Genomic DNA, 12534 nt, shown 5'->3' on the forward strand with positions numbered 1-12534 from the left:
TTAATGTGAGGGATGTGCCTGGATGTTCTTACACAATGCAGCGATGTTAGGCCGAATTGGGGACAGTTTCAGTCTTAGGTCGTTTTCCACAAACAGTCTGTACCTATACTTGGTCTTAAGGCAGACCAAAGCTGAGAATCCAGTCTCGCATAAATATGTTGTAGCAAAAGGCATCAACGTCTTAATCGCTCGGTTTGCCAGGTCCGGATACTCTGCCCGCAAACTAATCCAGAAGTCTGTCAGTGTCTTCTGACCGAACTCGATTCTGACCGACCCGTTCGTGGATATTTCAATGAGGCTCTCTCTCTCCAGCATAGGAAGCTGGCATGTGCTGGGTGACGAAAAAGGATTACGAATCCATGTGTCGTGGTCTTCTGTTTCGGGGAAGTATTTGCGTAATTGCGCTGCCAAGTCGCCAAGGTGTTTCCGTATGTCACATCTGACAATGTCGGCAAGCCGTAGCTCGTTTTCACACAGGAAATCCTGCAGTGATGGGAATGCGCCAATGTCGTTGTCTTTGACACAGTCAGACCAGAAGTTCAGCTTTTTAATCGTGGCCTCTACCTTGTCTCGCACATTGAATATTGTCACAGAGCGACCTTGCAGCCCGAGATTGAGCTCATTTAGACGGCCAAAGATATCTCCCAAATAGGCCAGTCTTGTGAGCCACTCATCATCATGCAACCTATCTGACAAGCGAAAAGGATTGTCGATGAAAAACAGTTTCAGCTCGTCTTTCAGTTCAAAAAAGCGTGCCAAAACTTTCCCTCTGGATAACCATCGCACTTCAGTGTGGAGCAAAAGCGTCAAATGGTCACTGCCCATCTCACTGCATAAGGTGGAAAAAATGCGCGAGTTTAGGGGTCTTGATTTGACGAAGTTAACCATCTTTACTGTGTCGTCCAACACCTGTGCCAGGCTGTCTGACATTCCTTTGGCGGCAAGCGCTTCCCTATGTATGCTACAGTGGACCCAAGTGGCATCTGGAGCCACTGCTTGTACACGGGTGACCACTCCGCTGTGCCTCCCCGTCATTGCTTTGGCACCATCTGTGCATATTCCAACACATTTAGTCCAGGTTATTCCGTGTGATCGTATGAAACTGTCTATGAGTCCAAAAATGTCCTGCCCCGTTGTCCTCGTCGGTAACGATTTGCAAAAGAGGATGTCCTCATGGATTGACCCTCCATATATGTACCTGACGTACACCAACAACTGAGCCAGGCCTGCTACATCTGTTGACTCATCTAGCTGTAATGCATAGAATTCACTGGCTTGTATGCGACATAGTAACTGTCTCAAAACGTCTGCTGACATGTCACTGATCCGTCGGGACACGGTATTGTCCGATGAAGGCATTTTCTGCAAAGTATGTTTAGCCTTTTCCCCCAACATTTTCTCAGCCATGTCCATGGCAGCAGGGACAATCAGCTCCTCCACAATATTATGAGGCTTGCCTGCCTTAGCCACTCTGTAACTGACCATGTAAGACGCTTCTACTCCTGCCTTATTTACAGCATCTGGCGCGATCAGACATTTCTTGTTGTTAGAAAGCAGTCTCAATTGTCGCACAAAAAACTCCCGTGGCTTATTTTTCAAATTGCCATGTTTCGTTTCTAAATGTCTTTTTAAGAGTGAAGGCTTCAACGAGTTATTAGACAGGACCTGCGCACATATGACACACTGTGGCTGAGGGAAATTTGAATTGCCTGTGTATGTAAAGCCCAGAGTTATATAATCTTCGTTATATCTTCTTATCTTTGAGTGTGCCTCCCTACCATCGCCTTGTTGTCTTGATGGAAGAGTCTGTGTCTCCCCGTCTCCATCACTGTCCATGTTAATGGTTTGGCTAGCATCAGGCCTTTCGTCAGAGTTAGGATTAGCAATGATAGTGTCTTGACCTGAAAAGCTTGTCCCGACAGCAGGTGACTCCTGTGAAGTTTCTGTTGTCGTTCTGGGTATGGCCTGAACCCGTTTCAACCATTTATCCATCGATTGAAATTGTTTTTTTGTTTTGTCAAATAGACGTAACTGGGATGATTTCTGACAGGATTTTTTTTTTTATTTGCGCGCCGCGCGACAAATAATATTTGTCGTCATAGCAACGTTTATTATGATGCCTTAGTGAGTTGCTACAGGTAACGTTACACATCCAGACTGAGAGTGCATTGGCTGAAATGTCTGTATGTATTTTAATTATTGTATTTGCTTTTTTCTTACTGTTTGTTGTTTGTTTGTTTTGATTGTTTTTATCTGTCCTGTTTGGCAAATAAACTTAATTGAATATGACGCAGAGCTGTAATCAGTAATCTGTAATCAAAATGAAAACGAAATCGCGACACTCGGGGAGAAAAATGCGTTCATCAGAAAATGCGTTTAATATATTGAAACGTCTGTTTATATACCATACTCACTTAATAAAGCAGCGTTTTATATTTAATATGAGAAGAGGTAACACTTGCGTTATGGTCCGGATTTGACACAAAAAATCTTTAACTTTTAGGTGGTAAAATATGTTTTAGTAGTAATTCTATGAATTACACTGGCAAACCTAAAGTAATATACCCACCGGATGAAGAAGGGTTGGCTCTCCGCAGAACATAATATATTCATTTTATTTTATTTTTCGTGTTCGCAGTTATGAGGAACAAACAATGCTACGGACGTGAGCACACTGAAAGAGGCACTACACAACTGCTTTAAAACTTTCACAGAGATCTCACACATAAAACACCAAATATTAAAAATTGGAATATCAAGCAAAATAATATTCGATGATTGAACTAAAAAATCGTAGCTCTCACCGGTAATCAATACGCTCCTACATTAAATTTCTCTGTAGCCTATATGCTACTTTAGCCTACTGTGCGTTGTAGCCCAGTCTTTAAAAAAACGATTTAATTTCATATTCATGTTTAAATAAAATTATATATATTTATTTTATTTTATGTTTATTATATGAAAGGTGAAAAGCATGATAATCCCGAAAATATCGAAAGACAAATGGAGTGGGCAGACATGATTTTGACCACTTCATTGAGTTTGTTTTTGTAGAAAACCTTTCTTTAAAGTGAATTTCGTTTTGTATTAATTTTGTCTTAACAAATAACAAGAAAATATAGCAGGCAATAAATCAGGACACAGAGTCGCCAGCGCGTGAACTGGAGATCGTCTCTTGAACCGAAACTCAGCGTATAAGCTACTTGCCATACAGACCTGAGAGATATACATAAAGAAAGCATGAAATGTGTACTTAAACATGTTTAACAAAAGAATTCAAAACGAAAGAAAACAGACTGCTCTCTGCTTAGGCTAATCATATTTATCTCTGGCGTGCTCACTGCTGCGAAGATCGCGAGTCAGCATAGTCAACTTCATCTTTTACACAGAAAACACTTGTCTATTAATAAACAATTGAAATGTCTCCTTGATATATTTGACATATTAATAATCTATCATTACTTTTCCCAGTTCTTTGTGGCAGCTTATGCGTTATTGGCAGCGCCACCCTTATGAACGCGTCCCCACCGCTCAATAGTTAATATTCTTTGGTGTTCAGTTTATACAGGTTTTCTAATTGTTATTTAATATATAAATATAATTATTATTATTTTTTTATTATTATCAAAATCTTTTTTTTTTCTCGACACCTCTTTAACTTGGCACGAAATTCTGTCAGTGAAGTCCCGCATACTATTTGTTTAAATCAATAGCTACGTAATCACCATTACAAAAATTGTACTTTTTTTTACATTTTGAATCTTGAAAATATATATATATATATGGCTAGTCCGACCTGCCAATCCTTTTTGTTACGGCAAACCAAAATATTTTTAAGGATCGCCTAAGAAGTTACCACCGTGGGACAGAGAAAACGTTTGAAAAGGCATGACTTAGATATTCTTTCTCGTACCCCCTGAAATCAGTCCACGTACCCCTCGGGGTACGCGTACCCCAGTTTGACAACCGTGGATTTAGACCATAGGTCAGTAGGATATCTGATATGTGAAGCTTCCATGTTATATTTTTATGTGTCCTCATTCTCAGTTTCAGAAAATGCTTGTAAAAGATGATCTGTAACTAAACACATTGCTGGAATATCTATAAACCATTTCTGGAGCTGGTAACAGCCTCTACCTGGTCTTTAATGACCTCTGACAGTCACATGCACTGCTGTAAACAGTTCCTTTTCAGGAACTCGAGCTGCTTCGAACACTTTGGGGAACACCTTTGGTGAGACCGACACTGAATATTGTGTGCAATCTGTCCAATGGAAGGGCGTGACATTACAGGCAGGGTGACATAGCGACCAGGAAGCTATAAAAGCACATGCTGCACAGCTGGCTTCAGCTTCGCGTCTTACAGCAAGCACTCTGTGTGTGCATGTCAAAAAGTCTGTCCTGTCAGTCTTATTTATTGTTGTCTATCTTAAAAATAAAAAGCAGATCAATATGCCAAAAAGCAAGGCAAAGACTAAGCATGTGAGGGGCGATTTCAGATCGAGTTATAGATTGTGTGTTTTCTCCCTGCCCTCGCTACGTTACGAGTGGGGATACACACAATCTATGCGTGGTTTGCCTGGGATCATGTCGGCTGAGTCGGCTCTCGAGGGGAGGGAACCTTTACCAGCGTTCTCCACGGTGCTGGCCCCACCTCTGCCGAGGCAGAGTGGCAGCTGCACTCGTGGGGTTTGCATGTGGATCTGTCAGAGGGAATGGAGACAGGCCAGTCCTTATCTCCTTCTTCATCTGCAAGATCCGGCGCCCAAACCCTGGGTTCAGAAGCACGCTGTGTTGTATTTCCCCCCACTGCAAGGGATCAACACTTCACCTCTATTCCTCCGAGGAGGTTGATGTGGAGACTGTTATTGGGGATTCGCCACCCCTATCGGCCCAATATGAGGAGCTTTTGGAGGTGGTTACTCGGCAAGTATATAGATTAAAAATTGACTGGCCTGCCGAGAAACAATCCGAGCTGTAGAAAAGTAACCACCTCCATGCCGGAGCCTTCCTTTCTTTCCGATCTCCATGACGAAATCGCAAAATCGTGGAACCACCCTTATTCTACCTGCCTCTTTGGCCCTAAGTCACAATACTATGGCAATGTGATGTGGCTGGGAGAGCGGGGTTATAGAGTGATGCCACGGGTCGAACAGACGCTCACGGGCTATCTGTCCCCCAGTTCGGCATCATCTCTAAAGTCTCCGGCATTGCCCACTAAGCCCCTAGGCAGCTATTGGGTTTTCTATGGCAGCCTTAGAGGCCGCGGAGAAGCATTTGTGGCTGACCCTGTCAGAGATAAAAGAACGAGACAGGGTCTGCCTCCTGGATGCCCTGCTTCAGCCTTCTGGCCTGTTTGGCAACACAGTTGATACTCTTGTCGACAGGTTCCAGGAGAGGTTAGTCTAGAGAGACTGATTCCCTTAGTAGATTATTTAGCAGCGTGGAAACTACTGCCAAATTTATCTCAGTGGGTCCTGCGTAAGGTAGAAAAAGGCTACTGCATTCAGTTCGGCTATCCACCGCCGATATACAACGGGGCTACACCGACACCCAGCAGGCTCTGGTAATGGAACAAGAAGTGAATACCCTATTAAGGAAGGAGGCCATCAAGGTGGTCCCTCCGCAAGACATGGAATCCTGGTTTTACAGCTGGTATTTCATAGTTCCAAAGAAGGATGGGAGGTTGCGTCCGATCTTACACTTACATCAGTTGAACTGCTCAGTTATGTCACTGAAGTTCAAAATGAGTTTTCATGAGTGGCCACCCTGCCTGCGGTCTGTCTGCGGTTGCCATCTGACATGGCATATCAATTGTCTAGAGATGCTTGCTGTGTACCGAGCATTAAAACATTTCCTCCCAGACCTGAGAGGTCACTATGTCATTGCAATGTCCCCTCTTGGTTCTCTCATTGTTCATCCAGCTCCTCTGGGACTGGACCCCATGGTACAGACGTGGCCTAGGCTTCGTCTGTACGCATTTCCCCCCATCGTGGACATCTGCAACGTTGCAGGATGGTCCAGGTCCTACACTTTTGTCAGATTTTACAATCTAGATATGCGAGCCACTCCTGGCTCTTCTGTTCTCTTGCCTTAGCTGTGCTCTTCAGATACACACTAGGAAGGGATTTGGAAATCTGGCAGCATGGGCACATAATTCCCCAAAGCATTCGGTGCAGCTTGAGTTCCTGAAGAGGAATGTCCCAAGTTTACGAATGTAACCCTAGTTCCTCGAAGGAACGAAACGCTGCGTCACATCACCATACTTCCAGCACCCCTGCCGGCGCTTGCTTCCCTACTCAAAGCTGAAACCAGATCCCGCCCAAGACTTCACGCCCTTCCATTGGACAGTTGCATAAGATATTCAGAGTCGGTCTCGTCAAAAAGGCATTCCCCAAAGCGTTCGACACAGCGTCAGGTTCCTTCGAGGAAGTAGGGTTACATTCGTAACCTTGGGACGTTTTCAGTGAAGCAATCAAACAAATTTAATTAGAATTTTCATTTGTAAAAATATCTAAAAACCTCTTAATATCTTTGAAAAAAACAACAACTTTATTTTTTGTAGTGTCGAGTGTTCCTCTAATCTGAAGGTATGTATCACATGTACTTCATGCCTTGAGGTTTCAGTCAGGGGGTACTGTGACTGATTTATTGTATGTATTGAACTTGTCACCACGCAGCTCTGGTATAGCACACCATGAGCAAAAAATTAATATGGAATATGAAATATTGTGATGTAGAGATGTGGGGGGTTAAACGAGGCGTTTTAGAAAGACATGGTCGAGTCTGAACTTTTATAAAGAATATCTCTTTTGGTTTGAGACTTTATTCATTGAAACTTTAGGGATCTTATTTATGCAGTAACAGCTTGTAACACTCCAAAGAGAAAGGGAAACTTGAAATTGCATCATAAGACCCCTTTTACTTTTATTTTGTGTGCTACTATGCACAACTGCTGATTTCTTGTTGTGTCTTGATACTAACGCACTCTGAAGTTTAAATTAATAAATGAATAAATAAGAATCCTTTTGTTGCATTTCAGACTCAACTGGCAATATTTTGTCTTCTTTGGTGCTGATGCTACAAACAAATATTGGATATTATGGAGAGATATATATCTCTCTTACACTAGTGTAACATTCTGCTTGTTAAAATATGCTATATGCAGCCTCCCACAGTGCTTAAGAAAGCTTTGAAAATGACACTCAATTAGACATGATACAATTTCACCAATATTAATTTTAATAGATACATTCTTCAAATCTTGACTGCAACTTTTCATAGGTTTATAGGCCTTGGACATGTGGAAAACTAGTAAAATGGCAGCTGACATGCAAGACAACCATCCATGTGACTCATTACCCTAAGTGATTCATGGGCACCTCGATTAAAAATAGTCACAGGGTGCGACAATTTTACCTGCTCTCGTAACAGAAGTAATGCAAGTGATGATATCTAAGTGCATAGCCTCATGAATAAAGACAACTCCCTAAATACGTGAGACAAAGTTGATTATGACGTTATATGTCTACATATACACAGATGATACTTCTTTTGCCTATATATCTAGACTGAACTTTCGCTATTTTAAAATGGCCACTAGTGTTTTAAAAGGGATAGTTCACCCAACAATCTTATGTCATTTCAAACCTACACAAAATAGAATAGATATTTTGTGAAATATCTTCTTTTTTGGGGGTCCATACAATGAAATCACATACATAATCACCCAAATTGTTTGATAACCAACATTACATTCTTCAAAATTTTTTATTTTGTGTTTCACAGAAGAAAGTCTTTGGTCTACAATATATGTGTGTTCTATTTTTGTTATTTTAGGTTACAGAAATGACAAGTGGAAAAAATTAGCAGAACAACACTGTTGAACAGGATCCTTCTGAAGAATGCAAAAGTTTTGTTGACCATCATATTAAATCCTATAACCTTCAATGTGACATTGAAGTCATTTTAAATGGTTTTAATGTAAGATATAGGTTTATGTATTAAATTGCATACACCTCAGCAAGCATTTGTGATTAGAAGTATTTTCTTTAGCACGTTTGAGTGATTGAGGATGACTTCCTCAAGGCAGTGCTGGATGATAAATTGGAGATGATCAATTATGCAGACCCAAATGCCCATGATAATTTGAGTGTTTACCCAACATATTGAATAAGACACCTGACAGCACTTTTTTTTTCTATTTCAACCGTACAGCTTTACACTTTTTGCCAGTGCCTCAATTGAAAATAAAGACAAGGTAATGAGTAATGTTTACATAATACTTCAATATATTTGTGCATTGTTTTTTTTTTATGAATTAAAACATTAATACTTGAGGAAGAGCGTACAAGATAAAGACAATGAAAATATTTTAAATGCAACCTTAAAATCCATGTCAACTAATAATATAGAAATATACAGTTCTACACCATTTTCAAGACAATTTTAATGAGTAAAAATGCAACTGGTGTAACCATCAATCAAAACATAGTAACATTTAAGGCTCTGCATTTAACCCATCCAGGTGCACACACACTTCATGCAAAGCAGTGAGAGGTGAACACACCGTGAACATACACCCGGAGCAGTGTGAAGCTATATCCTGTGCCCGGGGAGCAACTGGGGGTTCAGTGTCTTGCCCAAGGGCACTTCAGCCATGGGGATTGAGGGTGGAAGAGAGCACTGTTCATTCACTCCCCACCCACCTACAACTCCTGCCAGCACCGAGACTCAAACCTGCAACCTTTTGGTTACACGTCCAATTCTCTAACCATTAGTCCACAGCTGCCAAAATGAATTCACAAATATAAATTTCGAGCCTTATTGATCTTGACATGTAATGGAACTATGCAAGGGTCCTCACTATGATCTCATTTGCATTTTTTCCGCATGTTGGTTGCACCACATGATTTTATTTCTAATATTTTAACAAATTATTGTAAAACAAATATTATACTAAATCGCTTAGTTTTTATGGAATTGTTGTCATTGTATGTGTTCATTATACTTTGAATATATGTTCAACAAATTAGGAGTAGCATGCATCTACTCTGTGCACTTTACTCTGCATAATATCAACAGATCATCTTACGGTTGTGCTTAATTAGCTTCAAGCAACTGAAGTTCGCTGGGCTTGTCGTAGTGGCAGTTTGCCTGTGCTGGAAGCACTACTTAATCATGGGGCAAAACTGGATTGCAGAGACGAGGTAAAAACAGTTATTTGGCAGCAAATCTGCTTTAATAATATAGCTGGTTTGGTCTGACATACTGTCTCTTTCGGTCACACTTGACGTCCTGCAGCACCCCCCTTCATGTAGCGGTCAGGACAGGACACTATGAATGTGCTAAACATGTGAATAAATTTCACTAGGATACTTTAAGCTGTGCACAGTGCCATCTTCTGGTACTTATGTACACGTATTACTTTTGCTAATGTTGAAACAACTCTCCAAAATAATTTTTAGTAGTTACGCCAAGACTTTTGTAAAGGATAAATTTTGCTTGGTTACCGTTACTGTTGGTTTGTCTTCTCCAGGAGGGAAAGTCACTAATGGACAGTGCTTGCGAGTGGCAGAATGGAGCTAAAACAATCTTTGACAGCTTTAAGGATGGTAAATAGAAGCGATACATGAGCACCATTGGACTGCTTTGGGCAGAATACACTCAAAACCCTGCATTTTTTGATTGCCTGCACATTAGAATCTGATATCTTAGTGAGGTATACTACTGTGCCCTGCAAGACATGAAAAATTTTTTTAAATAGGAAAAGTTATGTGAACGTTTTATGAGAGTTATGGAAATCGAGGCACAGTACTTTAACTTTTTATTTAAACCATAAATAAGGCAGAAAAGAATGTAAATTCATTTACTTCACATGTAAATGCATTGTCTGAAATAGCTCTACTGCTGAGATTAGATTCAGTGAGAGCATGGTGGTGTTTTTTGATATTCTAAATGGTAATTTATAACAGAATGCACTCAACTGATAAGCAATGTTATACTAGTCTAATCATTTATCTGTAATTGTATCTGAAAATTCTGTTTTCAATTCCTTTAAAGCTTGACTAAATAAATGTCATTTATAATATCTGTATTTTCTTTCAATTTAAAGTGGATTGCAAGACTAAGCAAAGGGGATTCTGGGAATATTAACCTTCAATAAAAAAAAAAAAAAAAGATAATGAACACATGCATGCTGGAATACTGGCTATGTTAATTCAGTTTTGGCCTTTTTAGATAATGGAGATTCTTCTTCTTGCTTCTGGGGAGTTTTTGGTTTCTTCATGGTGTAAATAACACCAGATGCAGTGGCTCTCGTCTCTGTTTTAAAAATCATGAAAATTACCAATGAACATTCATAGAACATTTAACATCTAATGTCAAAGAGACAGACTGATCAATAAGACCTTTCTCATGCCCACTGGTATAAATGCATACTTAGCAAATCCAATAGAAATCTAACAACAAACAAAAGCATGTGGTGTAGATTTATGCCTGTACTGGAGAAAAGGGAAATAGTTGAGCTCTTTTTAGTAATTTACCTCCATGAAGCAAGACAGATCGACAGTTAGAAGAAACAGCAGCTTTGGCATCTCCCTCAGACAGGCTGAACAAAAGCCCTCTGAAATCTCAATAAAGGAACATAAACACACATACAATGCATTCAGAAGTACCAGGATGTATTGATACAACTTATTTATACACAAATTAAAAAGGATACAAATTGGCAATGTCATATGGGCCCCTCAACTCAAGAGGCTAAGGAAAAGAAGACAACAATGTCATACTGACCACACAATACAATAAAACTGAAATGATACATCAATTTACAAAAACTTACTCTTTCTGCTCCACTGGACACTATGATATTCTGCGAGAAAAATAAATGTAATTTCAGAATCTGCTGACACACATTTGAAGGGTTTTTAAATGTTATAAATGACAACATACTTTTCCTTTACAGACTTCCATGAGGCTGATGGCATTGGCAATGGTGTATCTTCTCGTAGTAGTGTCTCTGATGGCTGCCGCATAACATGTCTCAAAGAAAACTCCCCTCTCAATAGCCTGAAGTGACCAAGAATATAGTAGTGTTGATACATAATTTAAAGGGATAGTTCACCTCTAAATTACCATTATTTATTAACCTGACTGTTGTTTTAAACCTGAATTAAAAGATGAGATTTTAAGTTTATAATTAAAAAAAAAAAAGCGAAAGACTGCTGTTATTGAGTTATGAAAAGAATGTAAAAGCACCATGACAGCATCATAAAATACTGATAGGCATGGATACAAAATGTTATAACTCACCCCATTAACTGGAGCCCTTTTAAAATGGAAGGGCTGTTTTTCAGCCACTGCAATGCAGATAATGTCCACATCAAAAGTCATGCAGGCTGCCTGACAAAGATGAGGAAAAATATTTCGAATCTTTAATATCCCAATTGTTGGTTGTCATCGGATATGTAAAGAAAATTATACTACTAATTGGAAAACATTTGAGCTAATTCAGAATTACAATTTCCCTTACATGAAATAGTTTTTCTGTCTTGGGATATACTGCCACAAGGTCAAAGCTTTTGTATTCGTTGGTTGGTCTCTGAAGAAAATAACACAAGTCACCATTTAAATAAAACAGGCGCAGAAATGTCTTACAGTTTCTTCATTGTAAACTTGCAACTTACAAAATGAGAAGCATCAGAGGCTATGATGGTCAATCGATTCAGTACTTTGATGGGAGAAGATTTGCCCTATGAAAAGAAAGCAGATAAAAATCATTAAAAGTATCCATCATGTTAGTATGCTCTGGAAACATGCTAAAGTAATTTACCTGCACTACTGGGAATTTATCAAATATGTCTGACACACTCTGTGGCTTAGGAATTTCCTGTAATACAAGAAAATAAGGGCACAATCACATGAACTCTCTTAAAAGTGTACAGGTTAGTCTAACTACTTAATATCATACCTGTTTCTTCTGTTGTGGTTCCACCACATAGTTTATTGCAACTGTTGAGTAGCCAACTGAAATATAAAGAGTGCAAGTTTATAACTGACTTCCTAATTTCAGTAAATATACAGTAACTTAGCTAACGTTACTATTACTGCTACTTACGGTGCGCAGCTGTCTCTACGATGCTTCTGAGTTTGTTCTTATCATTACCGCTGATAATGTTTAGATCCATAAACACAGACATTTTTCCACTGTTTTTACAACAGAAAATGTATATAACGTTTACTTTTATAGCATAAATTTAAAACAATTCAACAAATTTAACGCCACATGCACAAACAAGACTGCACGTTGAACTATAAACCAGAAGTATGGACCACGTGAGTTAGTTGAGTGAGTATGGGTAATGTAGTTCGGACGTGCCCTTTTTCGTTTAGCCTGGCGCTCAACTAGAACTACAAAACATTTTACTTCCGGTCCGAGCTACGTCTGTAACGAACTCTCCGATTGGTCCGATTTGAACAGACAGAACCGCGACGGGTTAAATCATGTGCCCCTAGCAAAGTGTTTGGACAACGC

General features: G+C 39.7%; 2 protein-coding genes across 3 annotated transcripts; both read right to left on the reverse strand.

The window, feature by feature from the left end:
* LOC113056499 (zinc finger BED domain-containing protein 5-like) lies at nucleotides 1–1485 on the reverse strand. Its single transcript, XM_026223286.1, has one exon. The coding sequence runs from the start codon at nucleotides 1483–1485 to the stop codon at nucleotides 1–3; it is 1485 nt and encodes a 494-aa protein (XP_026079071.1).
* Nucleotides 1486–8190: 6705 nt separating this feature from the next.
* Nucleotides 8191–12341, reverse strand: rpp30 (ribonuclease P/MRP 30 subunit). 2 transcript variants are annotated; one of them, XM_026222797.1, is made up of 11 exons: nucleotides 12118–12341; nucleotides 11971–12026; nucleotides 11833–11889; nucleotides 11687–11752; nucleotides 11533–11601; nucleotides 11313–11402; nucleotides 10953–11069; nucleotides 10843–10872; nucleotides 10723–10760; nucleotides 10544–10623; nucleotides 8191–10322 (listed from the first exon to the last, which is right to left on the reverse strand). In XM_026222797.1, the coding sequence occupies exons 1-11, from the start codon at nucleotides 12197–12199 to the stop codon at nucleotides 10210–10212; spliced, it is 798 nt and encodes a 265-aa protein (XP_026078582.1). In that variant the 5' UTR covers nucleotides 12200–12341; the 3' UTR covers nucleotides 8191–10209. The 2 variants fall into 2 exon arrangements, with proteins under 2 accessions (XP_026078582.1, XP_026078583.1); XM_026222798.1 differs by lacking the exon at nucleotides 10723–10760 and having other exon boundaries at nucleotides 10544–10630.
* Nucleotides 12342–12534: the final 193 nt, after the last annotated feature.

This window comes from Carassius auratus, chromosome 37 (assembly GCF_003368295.1).
Source record: "Carassius auratus strain Wakin chromosome 37, ASM336829v1, whole genome shotgun sequence".
NCBI lineage: Eukaryota > Metazoa > Chordata > Actinopteri > Cypriniformes > Cyprinidae > Carassius > Carassius auratus.

Bases quoted from the DNA above. Each gene is read 5' to 3' on its own strand.
- LOC113056499 (XM_026223286.1), bottom strand. From the start codon at position 1,485: ATGGTCAGTTACAGAGTGGCTAAGGCAGGCAAGCCTCATAATATTGTG.
- rpp30 (XM_026222797.1), bottom strand. From the start codon at position 12,199: ATGTCTGTGTTTATGGATCTAAACATTATCAGCGGTAATGATAAGAAC. The intron at 11,753-11,832 runs GTAAATTACTTT...TTCTTTTCATAG, and splicing joins ATAAATTCCCAGTAGTGCAG to GGCAAATCTTCTCCCATCAA. The intron at 10,323-10,543 runs GTAAATTACTAA...TTTTTAAAACAG, and splicing joins ATCTGTCTTGCTTCATGGAG to AGACGAGAGCCACTGCATCT.